Source organism: Cuculus canorus, chromosome 5, assembly GCF_017976375.1.
Source record: "Cuculus canorus isolate bCucCan1 chromosome 5, bCucCan1.pri, whole genome shotgun sequence".
Classification (NCBI taxonomy): Eukaryota; Metazoa; Chordata; class Aves; order Cuculiformes; family Cuculidae; genus Cuculus; species Cuculus canorus.
This window is the reverse complement of record NC_071405.1, coordinates 68,216,627-68,242,173: the sequence shown is the minus strand read 5'-3', so window position 1 is coordinate 68,242,173 and position 25,547 is coordinate 68,216,627. Positions and strand designations below refer to the sequence as shown.

Sequence of the window (25,547 nt, the reverse complement as noted above, 5' to 3'; positions counted from 1 at the left end):
TACTTAAGCTAATGCTGCTAAAGAAAAATAACAGGCAGACTGGGGTCATTTGTAGCAGGCAATGGGGGACTAATTGGAGGGGTACTTAGTGTGAAGTTTCGCTTCATGATCAGGGGTACCTAGACAGGGCTGTGGTAGTCTATCCACGCAGGTTAGATTTAGACTCATTTTACAGCAGCATGCACACCTGTTACTTCACGAAGTTACCAAATGTAGGGCTAGCAGATTAAGTACTCTCATAACAGTCATTAGTTTTCCATCTTTCAATATACAAACACAGCGAAGTGAAGTGGCTGGTTTGAGACCACAAAAGGCTAATGATGAATTTACCTACTACACCTCCCAAGCACATGGGAAATACTGGGGTTGTAGCTCCATCTCTTTGCTCAAACCTTTGAGACAACACCATACCCAGATACCAGAATCATGGCAAATCTTTTGATACTAGTAAGGAATGTAATTGTATAACATACCCATCTGGGTGCTTTCGCACAGCCTACATCAATGTTAGGCAGCCTGGATTAAGATTTTCCCACTTCTCCAGTTAAGATGCTTAAAGACATCCACTGAAGATAATAATTGCAAGATGAACAACTTTTGGAAATGCTTTTTGCCAGTTGCTGTCCCTTTCACATGATCCTTAAACCCTCTTCCTCTGCACACTCAGTGCTGTGCTCGGATATTGCACTGCAGCGGAGTCCGAAGAACAGTGCATTTCTTGAATCAACCAAACTCTGCAGCCCTATCCGCTGCTCACCCGCTGAGCTCAGTCCTCAGCTCCACAGCTGAAATTGCTCCTCCTCAGGCACAGCACACTTCACTCTCGGGAATAGAAGCATTTTGGTACCTCAGCCACCAGCTCAAGCTGATGACAAGAAATCTCCACTTATTCCTTCCCCCCACCTGTTACACAGTAAGAGGCAAATGAGTAGGGACCCACAAGAAGAATAGGGCTGTGCTGGGAAGAGGGGGTTGGAGGGAAGCACTCTTTCTTGGGATTAAGTCAGCTGACATATCACCCAGGCTCTAGGTACTGCTGTCCTGCATAGTTTTCTTTCCATTTTCTCTAAACACACTTCCAAAGTTCCCAGGTCTTTTTATCTCTCTCCAGGTTAGGGCTCTCTTCTGCTCTGCCACAGAAGTGTTCCAGTATCACTCCCACGAGGGGTTAGTTTCTCAGTTTCTTCCTATATAAGGAGCCCTTAGGGCTTTGCTTGGGAGTACTACCTTGTCCCTCCTTTAGCACCTGAATGTGCTAAAAAGAAACACTGGGAATGGGTCCAAGTACTGCAGAAGGGACAGAGTCAGTGCTGACAGTCAGAAGTGCAAATAAAAGTTCACGTACAATCACGGGAGATTCAGCAATGACAAACCACAAAAACCCTACCAGGGAACAGGCTAATGCCCTAGAGATGGCCATGGCTTCAGAAGAGTCAGTGGGGCAATACAGAGTGATTATTTCCACAGCTGGATGATAATAAGGAATCTAAGAAATTAATAATCTAAGAATAATCTAGAATCTAAGATAATCTAGAATCTAAGAAATTAAGTCAGAAATAGTGAATTCTGCAGAGACCTGGGACAAACTGAACCCTATGCTGCTCTGTCCATCGAGTTGAACATCCCCAAAGTGTAAAAAGGCCCATTCAATGAACAAAAACTCTCCCCAAACATGGATTTCTTTCATTTCACAGGAGACAAGAAAGTGTTGGTGCGGTGGGTTGACCCCAGCCAACAGCCACAGCAGCTTGCTCACTGGACATCTGTCTCCAGTCAACCCACTATGGCTGGGTAAACTCGATACGCTTTACAATGGAAGGTGAATGATCCTGCTTTTTTCCCAGTTACAGAGTGTAGGAAATAAAGAGTATTTGTACATCCAGGTGTTTTGGCTCACATGGGGCTTGCTTGTGTGAAGTACACCCAAGTACCTGTGGGCACTGGAGCTCGCCTGGATGCACCCGCACCTTTGGCTGTACCGTTGTACCTGCGTGTGTGCACATGTGCAGCAAACCTTTGGCAGTCAGGAGGCAGTCATTTACCTCACATGTGGATCGTGTTTGCAGGAGCAATGCACTGCAATTCATCTACACATACATGCACTGAGGCTTTCAAAATTACCTGAGAACTTTCTCTTCCTTGGTAAGACTGACAAAACCTGGGTCTCTCTCTCCCTCTTGGTGCCTAAATACTAGATCTTCAAATAAGTTGCATCTTAATGGAAAGGGTTAGTGGGAAAGAAGGAACACAGGATTGGTCGCATCCAAGTGCCCTGTCCAGCTTTGCGTTGAGGTCTGTATGGAATCCACGGCCACAAATTTTAACTGGCAAGACAGAGGGAGAACCTCTCTACTCCTATAATGCTGGAGTTTTCACTTCAAGATGCAAATATCTCGAAAGAGATGACACCTCTAGGCAGGGCTATCTTCTTTTCTAACGGGCCCTAAAAATACCTTCATAGCACAAAACATTTCCTTTCCAGGCTTAACTCCACTAGCAGCCACATTATTAGGGTATCAGTGCCACCAGCAGGGGCAGGAAGCTCCACTAGGCCAGATATCCAGACGTGGTAGACAGCCAGGTGAGGAACTTGGCAAAGGTTCCTACCACCACAAAGCCTAACTTCACATGCAGGTTGATTTGGAAGGACCACGGCTGAGCAGGAGGAGAGACGAAACATACAAAAGGATGGATGGTTAGGTGCACTACATTCACCCCCCCCTTTACCCCATTTTATATGACATGGAAACACTACAGTTTCAGCAATGTCTGTGGCCACCTCCCTTTTTTGCTATGGAACGAATGTCTCAGTTTCCCTCCCTTCCCACCATACCTTGAATAGTCCTCTTGAAGAAGGCTTTGCATGCCTCACAGGAAGCCACGCCGTAGTGGTACCCAGAAGCAATGTCCCCGCAGACCAGGCACAGCCGCTTGGGGATTGCATTGAGCATGTACTCGCACTTGGTGGGCGAGTCCTCCATGATGGCGCTGGCGCAGTCATCGTAGCGCTTACGGCAGGACCCACCGCCAATCCCCGTGCCATTGAACATGGGTGGTGAGTCTAGGCCATTGGGATGACCACCCATGGCGATGCCGTAGCCACCGCTAGCGTCGGAGGAGCCGCTCGGGCTGTGGTGGCTGATGGCGTCGATGCCAGAAGATGGGCTGGAGGGCTCGGTCTTGATGAAGGACCCACAGCTAGAGGAGAGGTGCCGCTCCTCCGTGGCCATTCTGCCGAGCAGCCTGCGGGGAGAGAGTAAAGGCACTCAGCGGCCTCCTGGCCAAACCCAGCTCTAGGTTGGTCAAAAGAGAGGCCTCCTTTTCCCACCTCAGTCCAATTCCAGCTGTCTCAGGCAGTTAACCCCACCCTGGTCCTTCTCCTTCAGGAACATCAGTACAACACTCTAAGTATAGCCCGTCTACTCCCACAAACTCCCACTAACATAAAGACAAGGCTATTTGCGTAGACCATAATTTCAGGCTGTTCACAAGTAGCAGTGCTGGTAAGTGGCTGATGAGGCACAATTTACCCACAGCACAATCTACCTCTGGCAAAAAACGAAAGAAATGGTACTGTCTTTGGCAGGCCAGGTGGAAAAGATGTTTGATTAGCCCAAGATGTACCACCTTGTCTCTTGGCAAAACGTCCATGAGCAGATCCTGCAGAAAGCACCTGCTAAGACTGAATTTTCACTGGTAATACATACAGAAGTCAAAGTATCATAGAATGGTTTGGGTTGGAAGACCATAAAGACCATCTAGTCCCAGCCCCCCTGCCATGGTTAGTGACACCTTTTGCTAGAACACGTTGCTCAAAGTCTCATCCAACCTGGATGATGTTTAATTAATCGGATGAGTCTTTAATTAATTTTCATGTTGGATTCCTTCTCCGCCCCTCCTCTGCTTCACTATCATCTTTAAAAGGGAAGCTTAGAAACTGAAGGTAAATCATCTGATCAAAAGTTTCACCCTGCTCGATCGTAAATCTTAATCTTTCTTCTCTTTACTAGTATAGGGCTTTTGCATGGAGATGCTTCTCTCAAATTTCTACTTCTTAGAAAGAGGTTATACCCTTAAGTATATGGAAAGTATTGCATCTTTACCAAATTTGCAAGCTCTTCTTATTTATTTTAGTCACAGATAATCTTCGTCCTTATATAAATGGTCAGTATGTTTTTCAAACACTGCTAATTTTTAAGTTATCGTATGAGTTCCAGGGATTACTTTTGTGGTGTATGAACAAACAAAAAACCTCACTTTCACTATTCTATACTGTATTTGCAGCCTTTCAGGCTCTCTGAACACTGTCTAACCCTCCTTTTCAGGAAATGTACTTTTGCCATGTTCTCCTCCTTCAGCTCTTCACCATCTGCATAACTGTTCTTTAAGCAGAAGTTTTTGCAGACCTCTTATCTGCTTCCTTATCCATCCCTGAACTTTCTCTAGTCTGGTTATTTCTGTTCAGTCCAGAACAGAGTTCAATGAGCCAGCTCTCCAGCAGCATGAACCGGGCACCACTCCAACACTTCTCCAGCTGAAGGTCTGGACAGTAGTCAAGACAAAGGCACACCATCAATTGCCTACTGACGTTACCATATTTTCAATGTTATTTTCAGCCTACCTATTACATAACTCCTTACACCGTTTGCTTTTTTCTCTTTAAAATAAAACTGAAATTTTTGCCACTTCCTCAACAGAGAACACCAGCAAGTTACTTACTGCAATCCCCAGATCTTTTCCCGAGTTGCTACAGTTAATTTAGAATCCATTAAGATGTATGAAAAAAATCAAATTAATGCCTTCTGGTGTGCAACGTTTTGCAATAGTCAACAGTGTATTTCATCTAACACTGTGCTGTTTGTGCACCCACTTTTATTAGGATCCTCTGGAGTTCTTCATTTTTCCTTGATAATTTGATGTCATGTGCAGTCTCATTGTGCACTCACTTCCCACATCATTAACACATGGATCAAACACTACAACACTCATCTTTGTGGGTGATTCACATTACCCTTTATCATGCTGAAAATTGAATTCTCTTTCTTTTTTGGGTAGGGCACGTCTACCCTTTATTTTCTGTCTCAGACACTTTTTAATTGGTAATAGTATTAATCTGAGAGGTTAAATTTTCCCTTCAGCAAGATAATTTGTCAAAGGCTTTTAAGAAAACCTAAATACACACATTTTCCTGATGACATATCCAAAGAATTCTGACTGACTGGGAATGCTTGACTTTTCTTCTTGGAAGCTCTGTTGGTTTAAAGTTACCACACCATGATCATGTGGGTTATTTCTATTTCAGTTTCAGTGTATTTACCTGGTATTTGTGGCAACTCCTTCTGCCAAGAGGTCAAACCTGTCAGGGGACAGGACAAAACATTTTGTGATACAGCAAGGCAGGAGGCCACGTGCATATATCTCACACCTGTGTGTCTGTTGATATGAATGTACATGCTTGATATGCAGCAACTTCACTGTACTGCATCCTTATGATCTCATTTGACCCAAGTATCTCCTAATTTTCCCTTCTCTATTTCATCCTTGATGTTTGACCTCATGTCCTATCTCTGGGATCGATCAGCCAAGTTTGTTATTTGGCAAGACTGTTGACCTTGAGAGCATGAGCAGGCATCTCGTGTTCCTCAGCTGCTTTGCCTGGTGTTACCTGAGAGGAATTCAGAGTTTGGTCCCTCTCAGAGAGAGCACGATGAGTTGACGAATGTCCATGCCTTGCTTCGAGGGTCACACTGGACTAGAGGCCATGGAGTAGCTATAGGAATAACTGCTGCAGGCACCTAGAAGATTACAGATCTCCTGGGGTAATGCCAGCTGACTGTGTGGAAGAAGACGAAGCTTTCCTAGCAGAGACCACATCTTAGCACCTCACAGCAAAGTTGAAAACTGCTGTACTGGCCAGATTCTAGAATTGTTCCCTACCTGACAAGTACCTTTGTAATAAAAATCTGAAGATCACTGGGCACAGTAACATGGGATTAGTGTCAAAATGAAAGGCGAAACCACCATAAAACACTGCTCTGCACTGAGGAACTCCACAGTGAAAGGAGTTCTAATTGTAAGGTTTAGATCAGACAGAGGACAATGCTGTGAAAAAGTCACGACAAGGAGGTGAGCTATACTGTTAGAGTCCCTTCCAGGAGACAGTAATACATACTGAGTTCTGGTTAGATGTGAACGCATGCTTTAGAGGCAAAGGTCCTTAATACTACGATGAATCAAAGATCATAGCTAACATGATCCCAGCCACTCCAGCTCTTATGTTTTCTTTTCTGGCCTCTGGACCAACTTGTATAGTTGATTATTCCTAAGCAGCATACATTGAGTTAAGCTTCACCAGCTCTGACTTTCTGCAAGTCCCATGGAGATCCCATGGTAATTTTTATACAGTGTCCCTTGAGAATGAAATACAACATCTTGAACTTCAAGAACAGCTAAATGTTTTTTGCAAAGAGTTGAAAGTGATGAACAGCCATTTTGCTCAGCTCTAGTTACCTTAATAGGAATGTAAAAGGAGAGAGACTTGATCCAACTCTCCTCCGTGCTGGCACAGGAAACTCCGTTACTATTTCTGTGCCCATGTAACAGGCTTAGAGGTTCTAAACATTTCGTTCTTTTCACCTTTCCTCATCATAGGTCATTCCCTCTAATCCCTTTAGCATCTTTGTGGCCCCGCTCTGGATTTATTCCAACTTGCCTGTGTCTCTTGCAGCAAGGTGCCCCGAACTGCACAGTGTGATGCCACAACACTACAGGGGAGAGTCACTCTGGAAAGTGCACAGCCGGGAAGACATATGGACCAACTGAGCAGTAGCTCTGCCAGACGTTATATTGCACATCAGCTTACATCATTTGATAGCCACTGTCTCACTGGGACCTCTCTGAATATAAGCTGCTTTTGCCACCACGCTCTGCAGAACATGAAATTCAGAGATTCTCCTTATTCCAGAGTAGATTCAGTAACATCTTTAAACCACACACTGCTAATTGAGCGTTGTTTTAGCAACGCCTGTTATTAATACATTATTTTTTTTTGCCTAGCTTCTCTCTTTTATTTTCTCTATTATCTTCCAGATCTGACAACTGTTAGATTGAGAACTTTGCCTTTTACATTTTCCTCCAGGTCATTAATAAATATCTAAAACTAAAACACTGGCCTTTTGGACACCACCTTTACAGAAGGATAAAGAATGTCTCTAACCCTTCCGTGGACACTCCATCAGCTAATCCATGATTCATTTCACAGGATTTGTATCAAAACCAATATGATCTAATTTCCCTAATAAGATCTTGTACAGCTTTGTGTCAAAAGCTCATGGTCAGAGACAGTCTATCCACTGCATTCCTTTTGCCCACTAATTACCTAATTGTATCAAGAAAGGTTATTGTCTGCTGTACTCCTGTTTCATAAACCCACTGCTGTTTATCACTAACAATGTTATTAGCCTTTACGTGCCTATAACTACACTCAGAGAACCATGCTCTGATCTCAGTCATTCTGGATGTAAATAACAGGTTTAGAGCAAGTCAAGATTGCCCTTTAGGTAATTTTATCCATTAGCGTTATCTCCCCTGGACAGTGACGGTAAGTTAACGTTACAAGTTTCTCCAATTCTTTCCAGCCTTTCCTTTTCTTGCCATTTCTCTATAAAGGCTAAACTGCTCATAAGTTTATGCTCTCTTAAGAGCAACAGCTATGATAAGAGACTATGACAATAAGACTGCTAGATGAACAGGATCAGAAAGGGGAAAAAAATAAATAAATTAAAAAAATTATAAAATCAAGGCAGTAAATATTGCCCTCAACTTCTTTTCCTGTTAAATTTCAAGGATTAAAAATTTGAGTTTGGTGCAGATAAGACTATGTTATTGCACAATATTTGAGATTATTTTTGCCAGGAATAATAATTTTTGTAGGTATGTTCACTTCTTTACCCCACTTCTGGATATGAAAATTAAAGGAATTCAGTACTCTATCTACAGGCATTCACCTGACTCGAGAGAAAACAAAGCCCACTACTCACATCTGCTTAGCAAGACAGCCAGAAAAATATCCAGCTTTGTAACAGAAGGTAACTTTTCCCTACCAGAAGAGCTCTCCATCAGCTGAAGTTATCCACAATTCAGTAACTTAATACCATCGAAACATCCAAGTGCTGAAGGAAACCCAAATATTTAACCCCGGACCTTCTCCATGCAGCACTCTCTATTCCAAAGCGGATCAAGGAAAGTTTAGAGGCAGCACTGCTGAGCTCCTCTAGCGGCTGCTCCTCATTACATGATCTTCAACGGGAAAGGCAAAGATAGCTCAGTGCTATACTCCAGTTTCCTGAAGGAAGGTAAGGAATGGGCATCAGAAGTTCTGCCATGTAGGCCAGTTTCTTCACTAGTATTTTCTGATAAAATCACAAACTCACCAGCCCAATACAGTGGAGATTTCCAACAGTAAGACTGAAATAGTCATTAAAATGAACCCTGAAATATAGTTTTAGGACTAGTATCAGCCAAGGGAAGACGGGAGAGAGAGAACACTTAGGCTCTACTCATGCAAAACCTTCTCTATTCTGGGCTCAAGGTCAGAAATTCTCACAGCTGGATGTAGATTTCAGACAGAATGAAATCTTAATTTTCTAAAGTTCTTTAAGATCTATCATGAAATTGAAAACCCCTGCAGGAGAGATGCCTGCACAGTGTGTAACTTCCAGGAGCCCCACGTCTGTGCTGTGGAACTGCACTTTAGCCCTGAAGTTCATGAACAGGGAGTCCTCACAGTATATTCAAATTTTACTGACAAAACCTGAGAAGACTCCCAGTATAAGCCTGCTCACTTCAGGCCTTAGCTTGTCACAAAAGCACACTTTGGACTCCATAGACATTTTTAAACCAAGCATGGAAGACCAAAGAAGCCTTAATCTGCAGAAACACCAATGATTTAAACAGAGATAAAGCATCCAACCTCTTCTCTGGTACAGGCTTATTGTTGCTATCAGTATTTGTCAGTCCAGATGGCATAAACCTGCACTGTATGTGTAAATGAGGTGTGCATATCATGCCATGATGCCATTTGGGCAACACAAGCTTTGTGTCCTTTGCAGGCCACACGAGAGAGCTTTGCAACCTACAGCTGGCTGACAAACAATATAATAGATCAGCTTCTCAAACACTGGCTGCAACTCCAGTAACAAGCCCAATTCTGTCAGGTTATTTTTTTACATACAGGAGACTGAAATAAATAACGTTTTCCAAGTGGCAGGCTAGACGTGACAGCTGCAATAACATCCAGTGTAATTTTAGGTCATATATGCAAAGAGTTAATGCCATGGAGCTGAGACGCCCACACCTGTCGGCCAACCTGCCCGTACCGTGGACACCACACACACGCCCAGAGGAAGGGGTCAGTGCACCTCCCGGCTTCTGCCCTCCTACTCAATATGGACTTCGAATCCGAGAGACATCATCTGGAGACTCCTCATCTCCACTGACAGCTCTTCTCTACATAACAGTCCGCGAATAATGAGATCAGCCACTTCACTGCTCTAGGATAACTGCAGATCACCCAGCCGTAGTCCAGGAAGGTGTTCTGGGCTTATTCTTTCATCCCAGAACATAGAATCATAGAATCACTAGGTTGGAAAGGATCTACTGGATCATCGAGTCCAACCATTCCTAACAATCCCTAACATATCGTATTCCCAAGACAAACTCTCTCTGGGAGTAGGCAAGAATTTATGTAGTACATGTGTGATGGGCATGGTCATAAACACAAACTGCTGAGTTACCAGGCTTTAGAATTTTTTGTTTAAATCACAGTATCTTGCATTGCTATAAAGGACAAGAGAGTCAGAACCTCAGATCAATCTAAATATTTTTCTTTGGAGTGCAGATATGATTTATAAGAGTTCTGTCACATTTGATAGCGGTGGCCCCTTTTGGCTTGTGTGAGTTATGCTTCTATTATGCAGAGTACAGGAAACCCCAGACAGCCTGTTTGCAAGACATTTGTCTGTAATATGTCCACAGAAATACTATATACTTGTCATCAAAACAAATATAAACCATAGCTTAGCAAAAGGCTAATTAGCTTGCTCTCCAATTTAGAGTGGAAAGCACTGTGTGACTTCTACTCCATAGCGTGAATACCAATCTGGAGTTCACAACCTGGACTGCCAGGTTGTAACAAGGTCCAACTGTCAGCATTTTAGCCTAAAAAAGCTACAACATTCTATTACATTCTATTGTAATTATCCAATTACAACCATTTTCTGTTGCTTTTGGCTTTGCTGAGCGTTTGGACCTGGCTTATTTTGTAAAAATGCATCACACTTGGCCTGTCTTTCACCCGTGTTCTGAAGAGAGATAGAGCTTTTTTAATTTGCTTTATAATTTGATGATGGGTTGGGGAAGAACTTTTGAGTCACTCAAAATATGTAAGGAAGCCAGCAAAGTCCCACAGACCCCAACTGCAAGAGCCTATCTAGACACCTGCCTCCAGTGGTCAGTTCCACTGGTATTCCTGAAGAGAACTGGGCTGTATGAGATCTACTGAAGTCTGTTGCTGTATGAGACCAGTTGTGCCATGCAGCCTGGGAGAACACAGTCCTTGCAGAGCAGGGAGGATGGATGCCCAAGCCGGGCTCCTCTGCAAGCTGAAAAGATGGAGACAGCAAGTGCTCATATTCTGGCTCTTACACAAATAGTATTTGCTTGTCTAATGCCAAGGAGATATTTTATCCCTTTGACCCGTTGCATAACCAGAGCCCAGTTACATATCAGTAGATCTTCTCTAGCCCAAGTTAGCTCATGCTGATGAAAGCTGCCGCAGCGTACTGTCTGGAGACTGCTTAACAAATAACAAAGACTTCTCATGAGCAGAAGACATTACGGATTTCCGACTAGTGTTCATCTTTCTCCTCATTCTTGTAATTTCTCTTCACTCTTAGGACAACACTCTTGTTAGTAAATGATAAGAAGTATTGCATAGATGAAGTGACAATTAATCTGGAGGTGCAACATATGTTACCAGTTCACCCTCTTATTAGCACACTGCCTTTTGAAGGTACCTTGCCCTCTGGTGTACTAATGGCACTCCCCCTTGGTTGAATTGCTTTAGCACTTGAGCTAATGCTTTTTGCTTATACTTACTGTTCATACCACAGCAAAATAAGGATTGACTTGCTGTTTGCTATTTATTGACATTCTACCACCACTTTTCCCCCCTATTACCTTACTATTTCTACATCTGCAAAACTGCTCACACCAGTTCAACAATTTTGCCTGCAGACAGCAAAGCTAAATCTGAATTGTTGTTGAAATGTCCAGCTAGACCTTCATTTCTTCTTGAATGTCTGCCTTTATACCCTGCCTATGTAGAGCACTTATAATCTATATCTCTCTTAGTACCTTTAGTGTCCTTCAGACATTTGTGAATGAGACTCATACAACAACATGTTCAGTAAAGTACACTTCAAACACTCGTACATCAGAATTCTGATTTCACCTTTTCAGCTGGGCAAGGAAAGGAAAACCTCCAGCACTGCTATTCATATCACATTTATTTTTGCATCCCAGCCTGATGTCATCTCATCTCATATAGACCTTTTCTCTCACTGAGTACCATCTTAGCATTTCTGAGAGAAAATTGCCAGCAGTGCAAATTCTTCACCTTGCACTTCCTTGCATTTCAAGATATCCATTGAAGCCACCCCTCACTTCAATCTTGCCTACAATTTATAATTAACAATTGCAGGGAAAAAAGAGAAACCCAGAGATATTACTTAATTCCTGTAAGTGTTTGAGGAAAGAGATGGGAGACACTTACAAATCAGGGACATCATCTTAGAAACGTGAAAAGAGATTTAAGAATTAACATTTTTTTATGAATACTAGCTTACTGAAAGGGGACTCTAGGTTTATTCAGTCAAAATTTGAACTTGTGTGTTCTCCAACACGGATACATTTAGGATTTCTCCAAACTTGACCTGGTGTTTGGGGTGGCGGGGGGATATTTTGGGGGCTTTTTTGGCAGTTTTTTTGAGGTTTCCATTTCTTACACTCCGAAACTTCCAGTTGTACTGGGACTCTGCCTCCTTCTCCCACCCTTGCTAAGACGATCCAAACAGAATAGATGGGCTTTGCTGAGATTCCACCTGTAGCTCTCAGAGAAATCTATAATTAAGTGCCTCATCATTAGAAACATTATTCAAAACCAGACAGGCCCTGAAAAATTGACTGAAAATTAGCTTAACATAAATTACAGCATGGAAAATAACAATGGACAATTAGTGCTTTTCAGTTTGAAATCTTTTTTTATCCCTGACTCTGGAAAGTATTTCTAAGATGATACAGTAGCAAAGCAAGATAACAGTGTGAGAGCAAACACTGGCTCTGTTACGGCGGAGATATTCCAGAATCACTGGAAAAGTGTGGAAGTGGGAGTGAATTGGGCTGTCAGGGAGGACAGAAGCACAAGAGGAGAACTGCCTGGGGTCAAGGACAGACAAGAAACCTGTGCTACACAGTGGGGTCAGCTGAGACACAGCACTTGAAAAAGTAGAGAAATGGAGTACCTGACAGAGTTAACCGAAGAACTGGGTCCTCTCAAGCTAATAAAAACATCAGGTTTGAGGAGAATAAATGATACGAGGAAACACCTGCTTTCCTTCTGTACACCTTAGACTGCTGCACCACATCGGATTATCTTTAGCTTTCTATTTAAGATAACCTCAAGGTTCAGTTTTGATGAGTCTTCAAACCCCCTCCTTTGGTGGGTATTTAGCAGATCTCCTACCATAAACTGCATATAGTAAGTACCCAGATGTAGCTGACCCAAATTCCAGCTTCAAACCCTTATGACCCATTCTAAATCCACTTCATTCATCCATCCTCCAGACTGTCCCCATTTCCTCTGACTGACAAAGTAGCTTCCACTCCACTCAAGCCCAGCTCCAGAGTGCCCTGTTTTCTTACTTGCCTGAATCAAGAGATAAGGAGGAGACTGTGGCCCACAAACCACTCTTTAGACAGAAAATTGTGTAAGAGAACAAGTACACGTTTTTCCCCAACACTCTGCATAACTTGCATATTCATTTCTTTAGGTAAAAATCTCCACGAACAATAACCCACCCCAAACAAAGTCTAAAGCAAACTACTTTGAAATTACCTCCATTTTCCTCTCAAATGTGCATCACTCTTCAAAAATGTACCTGGATGCGACTACACCCCGGCCTCCCACCTCCCCTCCAAATATTCCTTTCTGTCATGGTGAATAGATTATCTCCTCATCCCAGGAAGTTTTCACTTTTCCTTGTTAATATTTTCAGACATGAAAGAAAAAAAACTACAGCCTTGTAAGATCTTCAAGCTAAGTTTAACTTCATGTTCCCTGTCTTAATTAAGCGTCCCTGCTAAAGGACAAGCAAAAGCATACAGTAAAGACACAGTAAAGCCGGCAAGCAGACAGGCATCCATGAAGAAGCTATACAGCTGCTTCTACACTTTCATATAGTGCCTTTCTGAGACGGTCTTAAAGGTTGCATAGCTTTATTCTGTGAGGTATCTTTGTATAGGAGGTCTGTATAAACACAGTAAATTTATGGTGCAAATACACACAAACTCCTCCCTCACACGCACCCTCCCACATCTCTCCTTTCTTCATTAAGTGGAATGTACCCAGGTACCATTCCAGCAGCTTTGCTATAGAAGCCAGACTATGACTTCATATTTCCAGATCATCACTGTGAGTGTTCAGACCTTTATGGCAAACATAGTGCACTAAAGCAAAAACAAAAAAAAAAAAAATCAAACAAACCCTGTCTAACTGAGCTACGTCATCCACAGTCTGAACCTTGAGTCACAGCCCTGCGTCTACCAGAGCATTGGAGGGAGAGGACCTCACATGATTTTACATATGCCTGCACTCATATTTAATGACTGTTTGTTCTCTGTCCAGAGGTTTGAAACACTTTTCAGATGCTACTAGGAGGGAGCTTCCCTCTTCAAAGAGGAGACCCAAAAAGAAGCAAGTTTCAGCAAACGACAGCCCGGTGTGACCCAACTCAAACCAGCTCACCCTGCCGACATGCCCTCCCCACTGCGCTTGTTCCCTTTGCCCTTGGAATCCTATCACTTATTATCACGCTGACTTCTCCAGATGGGGCATTTTGGCTATTGATCTGATAAATAAACAGCCTGCTCGCTCGATCAAAATGTTATTTTGCATTTCAATTACTGTTCACTAATGCAACCTTCATCCCGCCAAGAGCGCTGCTGGCAATGACACTCGACCTGGCACAGGCGTTTGCAAGCAAATTCGGCAGCGCCTGCTGCAAGCACCTAACGGGATTACCAGCCTCCATTAGATGCATAGAAAGACAAGGATATAGACAGACAGCACTGGGTTGATGGGGAAGAGATACGTGCAGAACATAAGGTGTGAGCAACCTGGACAAAGGGTAGGGATAGGCAGAAGCATAAATCCATTTACAACACTGCTTTGCCAAATATTTTGATGGTGGGAGGTCTTGAAATCTAACGACGATCTCTCCAGTGGACAATTCTAACAGCTCACAGCAGACATACTGAGCCCACTGTGTGTGAGCCACGCAAGAGTCCAGAGCAATAGGAAATGGAAATCAATGTCTGGTGACAAGCCAGCAGTGAGCACTGCAAACTCGTCAGGGCAATCAGGGTCATTTCTAAAGCAAGTTCTGCAGCCCAGCTCCACTGGGGTTCAGTAAGCTCTAGAGCTGGATGCAAGATGCTGTGCAAGAGCCTGCAAAAACGAAACCTTCTTAGTCCTTGCTGGATTCTTCAGTACAGTGGGAAATGCAACTACCTTTGGAGAATCTGGTGATGATGCAAAAAGAAAGGGTTATCCAGGGGTTTTGGGAAGGGATGGATCTTTGGCAAGTGTTGGTGTCTATTAATTCAGCACTCTTTACATCATGGAATCTTTTGCCAAATCCCTGAACTGGTTTCACTCAAACCCTGCCTACAATGGGAAACACAGCACAAACAGCACATCAGTGAGGTCAGACATGGCCATATGGTTATGAGACAGCTTCAAGTCCCAAGCTCTTCTGGACATGTAAAATACTTCACCAGGTGGCTGGTCTTGCACCGGACTCCTACTGCATGATGCAGAGTGCACCTCGACCCTTTTTTTTTTTTTCCTGCCTAAATTCCTAAATGAAACGTAACATGTACCACAAAATTACACAACCAATGCATGCAAATAGTGGTCACCACCCCCTGCACATTGTATCTGTGTTGCACTTGGCTCCCTGGTGACAAGGTAATATAAATTGTCATTTCTCTCTGCATTTCTCTCAATTTCCAGAGATCCTCTGACAAAGATCTTTCACCAAACCTGGACAAATTTCTCCCAGTTCATTATCAGACAGCACACAGTCTGAAACTGCCAGTCATCCATGAGTTAAAAATAAATAAACCCATGTAACACCCTGACATTATATAAACAAAATGCTAAGTATAACACACTGAATGAAATCAATGTGATGCATAAAGACAGGATCCATAACTCCACACGCTCACACTTCATCTGCTCTGTGTGCCCAGCCTCTCAGCTCCCTCTGCCCTTGGCAAACTAAGCCTGTGTCCCACATCCACCTCTCTCTGGCCAGGTCTATGCTGGGGACCTTGCTCTCCCAGATCTGTCTCTGTGCCCACTCTTGGAAGTGAAGGTTTTAGGAACTATTCTGCACCTAGATCACATGTCTCACCAACTGTTAGGCATCCATGTCCCAAACAGAGCCTAAGGACCCATACATGTGTTACAACTCCAAGGGCAGGGAAGTACAGTGTACTGAGCCCTTAAAACACAGTCAAAATCTCTCAAAGTCTAATTCCAGCCTCAACAGTAATCTTCTTGTAGACTTCAGCAAGTCATTGCAGCTCTGCTTCTTCAACTCAAAAGCAGGGTCCTGAATGACCTACCTCTCAGGAACATTACGAGAGTAGTCAGCAACTATAACTGAAAGAATGGAGCGTGCAAGTGAGTACATAAACAGAACAACGAACAGATAAACCCTGTGCTCACATGATGGCCTCTACTCCAGATTATCAGCAAAATTTGAACCCCTCTTCAGGACTGCAGCTCAGAGATTTGTCTGTGTAAGTAGCGTGAGAAGTTAGTGCTTTCCTGCATGTAAGCTAGCTAGAGGAATAAAACATTGGCTTCACAAACCTGCCTGTATTATACAGAATAATTCTGACCTCGTCTTACACCTGATTGTACTTTAAACCCAGTCCCCTGTGACCCAGTCTACACAATAACCTTATCTTCAATACCGCCTAATCCTATCTCCATCTCCCAGGGTGCTGTTTCACACACCAGCTGCCTCCTTGACCACACCTCCATCCAACGCATTTTTCCATTCTCCTTCACAGTTGCACTTCACTGTAAGTTTTTAATCAGCAATTAATTTTCTTTAAAAAAAAAAAAAAGCTATTTGGTTTCATTATAGAAATAAATTAATTTTGGTGATGTTTTGTAAGGTAAGATTTCTAAATCAACTCTAAACAAAGTGAGATGTTTGATTTTGCTTTGTTCCTAGCACTTTGTTTAGCCTGCCATGTGCTGCCTCATGTGTTCTCTGACTGACCAATCATGCATTGTTTCAAGTATATAATGAATAAAATTTTTGAAAGCTTCCTCACTTTATTGGAATTTCCACTCTGCTTAAAATTTCAGGTTGTGGCCAGCTTTTTGAAACAACAAATATTCCGTGAAGCAAGATTCTAATTTTCAAGTAGCTCCACTCCCTGTATCCACACAGTCCTCTGCTCACGCTTCACTCAACAGTTCTTTTTTCTCTATTTACATGCATTCAGAAACGTGTACCTTCTAACATACACAGAAATGTTTTGACACTTCATCCTCTTTAGGCAGGCAGCATAGAGAGACAGATACCAGCAAACAAACTGCATCTAAATCATCTGAAAACGTGGAACTCTACAAACATTCAAAGTTTTGGAAATCTAAGAGTATGGAAGCTGTGTCATCAATTCACATAAAATGGTCATCCTGCACTACTCGGGGATTATCCATGTGTCAAGGAGCATCCCGCAGCCAAAACTCATCCCCTTTGTTTTGAAAGCTGAGTGCTGCTGGAGAAACCCAGCTCTGCTTTTCTATCCGGTGCTGTTTAAACTTTACCCCATTCCTCTGCATCACAATGAAATCACTGCTGGCATGTGATCAGAAGCTACGAAACCGTGGCTCCCTATCATAAACTGCCCTGGACATTTTATCCATTTTGATGAGCCCTTGAATGAAGCTTTTCTCATTCACTCATGGCAAGGATTGCTTCTTCTGTGCACCACAAAACAATGCTTCATTTTACAGCCTGCTGAAGAAAAATTTTTGGAACCGAGTATAAACATCTCACTGTCACCTCAGCCCTACCCAGCATTTTGTAGCTACAGAAGAAGTAAATCACAAGGAGTTAGGACACTATCCTATCTCTTAATTTAAGCCTTGATCCAACTACTATTGAAATGAAATAGTGATTTCTATTGATCTGAACAGGAACTGGACTTGAAGATCTGAAGAGTCATCTGAATGTTGAACACCGCAGCTACCCCATGTCCTTCACTGGACTTCTGGAGACATTTCTTCTAGTATTTCAATTCGCCTTTTCAAATACACTTTTATTTCAAATGTTCCTGGGAAGGAAAGCAAGATGATGAAATCTTTCCCAATACAGGGCCTTTCTCAGAAATCCCCACTTACACTAATAAATACTCTTCTCCTGCCAGTCACACTGCAGAGATTGATGGCCCTACTCAACCACTGCAAACCATGGGGTACAGTGCACCCATTCACGTATCTCCCACCTCTGTGTAATTTTCACAGACCTCAGCAGCCCTTGGAAGCCACTGTGCTGCCAGCTGTGACAGGCTTGTCCACCCCGTGTGTTTCACTCCAAAGAAAAAAATCAGCAAGAAGCAGCTCCCTAAATCTGCTCCAGGATTCATCATAAGCAGACAATTAGCTCTAGGTGCCTCTGACAACTGTCCTGCTTGCAAAGAAAAGATAAATTCTGTCCACGTTCAAGCAATTTTCTCACTTCCCACCTTCCCACCCTGGAAACAGCATTGTTTTCAAGAGGATGATTTTAGACATGTGATTGCAAATCAAAACAGCTACAAGCAGCAAAACTGCCTCCCATGCTGCATCAACCACCTCAGAGGTAATTCCAGTCCAAAGGGTTAACAGCTATTTTGTAGGAAAATCACTGCTCATCGCAGCTACACCTGAACTGCCTGTTCTGATTTCCCGAGATACTGGCTGCAATGCTGCCCACCACTTGGCATTCAAAGCAAATCTGGTACAAAACATGATGGATCAAGCAACGAAGCCACAGAGACTGGACTGCAGTGTTGGGAGAGGTTGTCCCTGACGGTGCACAAAGATAGTGCGAACATGAACTTCAAAGTCCATTTTCCCAGTTTTGTGTGTGTGCATAATTTAGCCAAGGTGTTTAAGTTCCTGACAAATCTGCAAATGCTTTAAAGTTCTGTCCCTGCAGAACTGTCAGGCCATGAGTTGTTGAGAAGATGTCTTTTGATATGCTCTTTCCAAGTATTAGAAGGAAAATAGCAAATATGGTACAGCAAAAACTCTCACAATTACAACATCAGATCCCTCCAAAGGGCTGAAACCCTGCTGGAGGGATACACCACCAGTCCGACAATGTAATTATGTACATACGAAGCACATTTCCCACAAACCTATAGTGTCATTAGTTCAGAAGACTAAAACAAAGATCGAAGTTGTTTCCTCCAGCTTCAAGCCTGAACAGTGGAAAACGTATCTGTTTAGCAAAAACACTTACTTGCAAACCAGACATGTTATTCAGGGCTTGTGGACTTCCACCAATCCAGACAAATGGTCAAAGATAGTTATAAACCAGCAAGAAGGCATATTTTAAAAAGCCATTCTGCATTACAGCACCCCACTTCACAGAGTGCCTGGAGAAACAGTAGCTGAAGTCGCAGTAGAGAAGGAAGGGAAGTTATGGATTCTGGTGTATCCCGCCAGAGCAGTGTTTATTCTAATCAATCAACTGAAAAAATAGCAGCTGAGAGTAATTATTAATAATCAAGTAAAATTGGATTATTTCTCTGCACTGCAGTGTTGTCTGAATGGGGAGGTTGGTGTAGAAATAAAGATCATCAGAGCAAGCTACTGAAATAAAATCGCTGACCTCATCAGCTCATCAGAGAAGGTGGAAAAAGGAACCTCGACTAGGCATATGGTGTACTATCTGCAGAGCACGAAGGCTGACAAAATACAGTTATTGGAAGGTGACTGAGCTCAGGCATTTGAATCAAGTCACCTATCCAGTTGTATATCCAAATGGTAGCAGTAAGACCTACAGCCAAAGCCTTCCATTTATGAGGCATCTGGTATTGTGATTCCTCGTTCCTGAAAGCATAGTCAGCTCTCTCTTCCAAAACGCAATGTCTGAGAGGAAGGGCATCTTCTCTGAATCCGTTGTGTCCTCTGTGTAGCTGTGGTCTTGGCTGACTTTATAACCAAGCAATGGACAGGTAACATACTTCACAAAGGACCATTATACTGAACATTTTGCAATATATACAAGTTTGGAAATTCGATGTTAGTCTGCCTAAAACAACTGTTACACGGCATTGCACAGAGACAGTCATGTTCTCAAACACAAATACTGAATTTCAACTACAAAACATGCACTTTTACTGCAAAAACAGTGGCTCAGTCAACTTCACTCATAAACATGTAGGTGCATCTATATTAGTCCGTTGTGTCCATGAGTGCCTTGTCTATACAAACACATGCGCATCTCACAAGTACTTTGCAAACATGATTTAGGAGCCTTTAATTGAAAATGTAAGTCAGACTATATTAATGCCCAGACTGGGTCTAAACCAGTAAAGCTTCCTTGCAATAAATGGAAATGTACTAAGGTAAAAAAATTAGGCAGCAAGTCCTAAAATTACTATGCTTCTGGCAGGACGAAATATCATCCAGCTGCCAGGGGAATACCATACTGCTGCTGAAGGTGGCGGAACTTGGGAGTCCGCTGACACCTGTGTGTGCAAGACTTCAACCATAAAATTGAATTAACACAGCAAACACTTTGTGTTTAACAGCTCACTAATTATATTTTCAAATTAAATATTTACTCCTATTTTGAGTATTTCTTAGATTCTGTTGGGTACTACAGAAGAGATACTCCCCATTTACTCTAACAATTTCTCAAATCAATACAATCCTTTAATAGAAAGGGGCCAGGAGGAATCTGGAGACTTCTTCTCACCCTCCATCCCCCCAGAGAGCCGGATCATACAGAATGCTACACAACTCCCAGGACATACCATACAGGAATAAGAAATCTGAAGAGCGAAAGTTAGCTGTAAAGCAGGCAGTGCATGTACATACCTACTCTGCTACGTCTAAAGATCCCTAGGATAGGTTTTTACATATCACCTGCAGGAAAACACTGCTTTCACCGCCCTGCTGCAAACACCAGCTATGCTGGTCTATTTCTTTCTTTCTAACATTTTTTTTCTATTTCAGGAAATAAGGAAGAAAGAAGGAGAGACGTGGCTTAATACTTTACTTCAAGTTGAATCAGTCCTGAAAAGTTTTGATAATATGGATCATCTACCAGGGCAAAAGCATACTCTTACCTCAGCAACGTTAGTGCCTGCTTAAGGCACAAGCCCACAAAGCAAGATGAAGGAATGGGAAGATAAGAAACAATTCTGGATAAACCTCAAGTTCTCTCTGTTTTCATGGGAAGAAAGGGTTAAGCCTTAAGTGAGGTTCACTTTGTTCTCCATGGTTTGTGCAAGACTAGCAATCAATCAATCTTCTCTCTTTCCTCCTTTTTTTGCTTGAGAACCACTGCAGGAATATCATACCCAAGATCTTGTTTAAACTCATGACTCTTCTCTGTCAAGTCAATTTTTCCCATCCTCCCCCAAATCCCCTGCAAGTCCCGTCCCCCCCGTCATCTCCCCCCCAAAGAAAAGGGACCTTCTGAGCTCGTTTTGCTAATGTATTCTCAAACCAAATTAGGGGCTCTGACTCTCAGTGAAGTTCGTGAGTTAGTTGCCGCGATGCACTGAATTAAAGATACCATCTCGGACTCAAATCAGATTAGAGCCCACACACACACATGCAAAAGCCCACTTTCTAATCAATTTTATAAAGAGCCCTCAGCAGAGATACACTAATGGTATTGAGCTAAGATCTTTAAACTAAGTCTGCAAGAAGTCTGCAGAGATAAAACGCACACTGTATTAAAGAAAAAGCTCTTCACTGTGCCCTTCCCACCAAGAACCCCATCCACATTGGAAGAGCACCTCAAAACACAAAACAGCTCTCCTGAACCTGAGATGTTCCCTCCTGTCCTCCTCTTGTTTTCCTCCCACAGTCCTTTAAGCCCTTTCTTTCATTCACTTCCTGTCAAGCTGCAGCAGAAGGTGCCTGCACAGAGGGCAGAGGAGACAGGAGACAGAGAGCGCTGCTATGTGTTAAGAATTAGACATAATGAGGACACATGAACCCTTTCAGACCTTCCCCATAAGTCTATAAAGAAGTGGCCAAGATGGACAACCAGCTGACCAGGCTCAAGGGGCGTTCCTATTTCAACATCAGTTGACACAGGAACCAATGGGAACCTTGTGGTTTGGTGTACACTACACCCCATCAAGGAGAGGCAACTGATGAAGCCTTCTTCCTCCAGCTACAGGAGGCTTCACGCTCACAAGCTCTCATCCTACTCAGGGACTTCAACCACCCTGACACATTCTGGAAAAGCAGCATGGCAAGCTGTAGGCAATCCAGGAGACTCCTGGAGTGCATTGAAGATAATTTCTTAGTCCAGCTAATACAGATCCCCACCCGAGGGGATACAATACTAGACCCGATGGTCACTAAATACAAGTCAACTCACCAGTGACATTAGGATTGGAGGCAACCTGGGCTGCAGGGGTCACACACTGGTGGAGTTCAAGGTCCAGAGGGACATGGGACAGACGAGGAGTATAGTCAGGACCCTAAATTTCAGGAAAGCAGACTTCCAGCTCTTCGAAGATTGCCCAGGGAGGTTGTGGCTGCCCCATCCCTGGAGGTGTTCAAGGCCAGGTTGGATGGCCCTTGGGCAGCCTGATCTAGTGGGAAGTGTCCCTGCCCAAGGCAGGAAGGTTGGAATTAGATCATCTTTAAGATCCCTTCCAATCCAAACTATTCTATGATTCTCTGATAAGTGCCCTACAGTCACACACAAGACACCGGCTACCGTCCTGGCGAATGACACATAACTGGGATGCCACAACAGCTTCATTCTGACAGAGATGTGACTGAGTGCACAGTGAAGGGCTCCCTTTAAAAAGCAGCAGCTGGGCATACCCAACACCTTCACATCCTTCTGTCCTCACCTCTGTCTAGCAGTGAAATTTCCTATCTATGGCATAATGTTTCCCTCTCTGAAACCAACCTCTCTGGTTGAAATATTGCATCCAGGAAATGAAGACATAAGAAAAAAAACTGTTAGGTAAGATTGCCCACAGAAGGTGACTACGAATGGGAGGCAGAAAAGAGTTTATAAAAGAAAGTGCAATTGATTATTCGATAGCCCAGCTGTTCAGTCACCAAAAAACAGAGAGAAGGCAACTTATGAAGACTCTGGTTTTGTGAGGTTTTCTGTGCCAGATTGGGGAGCAATCCTCTGCTCTAATATTTTCAGTAAAAGCACCTCAGAACGTTTCACACATATTAGAAAGCTAAACCTCAGAACTCAACACCAGCCTATTTGCTTTCCAAGATGGTGTTTCTAACAGGAGGCTGAGAGGACACTTGCTAAGGTAACAGAAAACCTGCGTCTTAACAAAAATCACCTCAAAAATTACATTTCCTCTTTAGCTGGGAGCAAATACGCTGCTTAGATTCCTCAAAAGTTCTCAGAGATTAGAATGTTAATTTCTGAAACTCTGGTTGGAAAATTGAATTGTGACATTCTGCATACGCAGCAGATTCTCCTGCAAACCCTGACAAAAGTACGTCACTGACAAATTTCTCTGACCAACAACGAGCTAAAGCGTATACAAGCCTAACCATGCATTAGAAGAGACCACTTGAACTTTCATACGGGTAGCCTTCAGCACAAAGAGCCTTGCCCTTGGTTTTTGGACAGGTGATAGTTTCCAGAGCTTGGAAAGACACAAGTGGCCTCCTGCAGCAGAGAAAACTCCAACTAATACCTTTTTTAAGGTGCTGCAGCCACAATTTTCCAGGAACTTGAGCTCTGCTCACTGTTAGCACAGAACAGAGAAGATGATAGGTCTCTTTCCAGTGCAGAGCTGAGCATGCAGAGACCATGACTCCTAGCCTGCTACCTCTTTCTTCATCACTGTGGTTTGTATGAGCTGCTCCTCCATATTTACTACACAGGTGCATGTAGGATGTAATCCAAAGGCTGTGTGAAATCAGCAAGAGTCCTTATGACCACAGGCACCATCCTCATCAGTCACCCCCTCACCAGCTTTCTCCGAATGAAGTAAGGGGACGCCAGCAAGAGAACTGTTGCAGATACAGGGTCTGACCACCCTACACAGAAGCCTTGCTGAGCAAAATTTCACGGAGCTCAGATGGGCTCCACCTTCCCCAAGACATCTTCAGGCCTCACACCACTACAGAGTTTTGCAACAGTCATTTGCTGAGGATGGTGCCAGTTTTCAATGCAATTAACCTTTCCAGCCTAATGAAATGGCTCTATTGGCTGTGGTGGGAGCAAGGAGCCCCCTGACTCTGGCAGGCTCCGGAAGATGGGTTATCGAGGTTGTAGAGCATTACTGCTCCATTTCTATTTGCGGGCTGCAGCTAATCAATGCCAGACCTGAAAGGAGTAGGCAACGCCAGCCCCAACATCGTACTCCAACATCATATTGATCCCTGGGAGAGGGGACTTGGGTTTGGGCCCATTGATCTGCTGTGTCACAGGCAGCATTCTTCCAGGAATGTACCCCAGGCAGCTAAAGCACACAGCCAGGAGGAAAGGGGAAAATCCCGCAGAAGGGCCACCCCAGAGGCAATACAAAAGCAGCAAACTGCCCTGTGGCTTAGGAAGAACCAGATCCAGGAGGGAGCCTCAGGCTTTTCTGTTGTTTTATTCTCCTTAGCTGGAATAAGACAGGCACAACATCCCTCTCAGCATGGGTGACAACTACTGTACCCTGAGGGCTGACACTTTTGAGTCACTTTCCTCCTTTCTAGCTGCTGAGCTTTAGGAAGTGGTCCTGGTGGGAAAGGGGTGGGGTGCAAATCTGAGATACAATAAATCCCCAAACATGCACTGTGTCTGGAGGGAGGGAGAAAGCAACAGCTCCCTTTGTCTCCTACACCAAGTCTTGCTGCCAATACGGCCCAATTCAGTCTTGGAGCTCTGGAGAAGTACAAACCTGACCCACGTTTGCCTATGACTAACAGTCTCTGCTGAGAATTGCCCTGCAGTGCTCAGTCCATTCCACTTCCTTAATTTCAAACCTGTCACAGAGGTGTCAAACTCAAGCACCCAAAATATCAGAACCTAAATTACACCCTTGAAAAACCACTAAAATGGCTTTTAAGTCAGGAAATTCTGCAAATAAAAAAAAATATCTTTTGTTTTCAGTGTTTGTTTCAGTTTTCTGGGTTACCAGCAGCTCTCGAGCCATTATATCAAACTTCCTTCTGCAAAGCTGAGGGTTAGATATTGGTATTAAGAAACAAAATCATAACCGGTGCATCACTTAGCTTCAATAAAGAGGCCTCATCAAATACTGAAAGATTACAGACTCCTTTATCTTTGTTGTTTCTCTTCTTTCAATAAAGCCTGATTTGGCTTGCACTGTTTAGCATTGTTTTCACACACCTTGCTCATTCTCTTTTACCAATTGATGTCGTATTTTTCATATACTCTGTGCATCCTTCAAACACATATCTGGCTCAAACTTCAAAACCCTCATGACCCCAGCAATGTTTTCAATATTCCAATGTGATGAAGATACAGCCAGGACGCATTCACGACTCGGCTCCATGTCCTACATGAAATCCTAGTTCCATTCCGTATACTCAGTGAAAAATAAACAAAGCAAAGAAAAGCTACCAACCAGCTGGCCTTAGAAGATCTGAGATATGTCATCCATGCGCATCTTCCACTGGGAGACTTTCTGGCTTTGTGTGTAGACCTCATGCAGCAGCGTACACTTCCTGCAGAATCTCAATATTCAAAGGCAGATGGGCAGGAGACAGAACACGCGTACGGAAAACACATTGTGAATAAACTTTAACTCTTGTTAACACCTTTAACAATTCTGGGCTATGCACATTCTGTGTGACATCCAGTAACACCTCCCTCACCTGGAGGTCTGGAGCCTATCGTTACACAAGACTACAATCTTTGGATGGAAATCACCGAGGTTTTTTGGAACTCTTGGCTGTAGGAAAGAGGAGCTGAAGAAACCTAGGCCTCTGCACGCGAAAA

At 43.3% G+C, this 25,547-nt stretch overlaps 1 protein-coding gene across 9 annotated transcripts in view; it reads right to left on the bottom strand.

Moving 5' to 3' along the window:
* ESRRB (estrogen related receptor beta) overlaps positions 1–25,547 on the bottom strand; it is a 167,741-nt gene that overhangs the window by 36,817 nt on the left and 105,377 nt on the right. For 6 of the 9 annotated variants that reach the window (XM_054067444.1, XM_009556837.2, XM_054067443.1 and 3 more), the window contains one exon: positions 2,834–3,243. The exons of 2 other annotated variants lie outside the window; for them this stretch is intronic. In XM_054067444.1, coding sequence (XP_053923419.1) covers positions 2,834–3,230 — 397 coding nt within the window. In that variant the 5' untranslated portion in view covers positions 3,231–3,243. Of the gene's footprint in view, positions 1–2,833; positions 3,244–5,317; positions 5,349–25,547 lie in introns of those variants that run through there. One more of the 9 variants, XM_054067442.1, reaches the window with a different exon arrangement.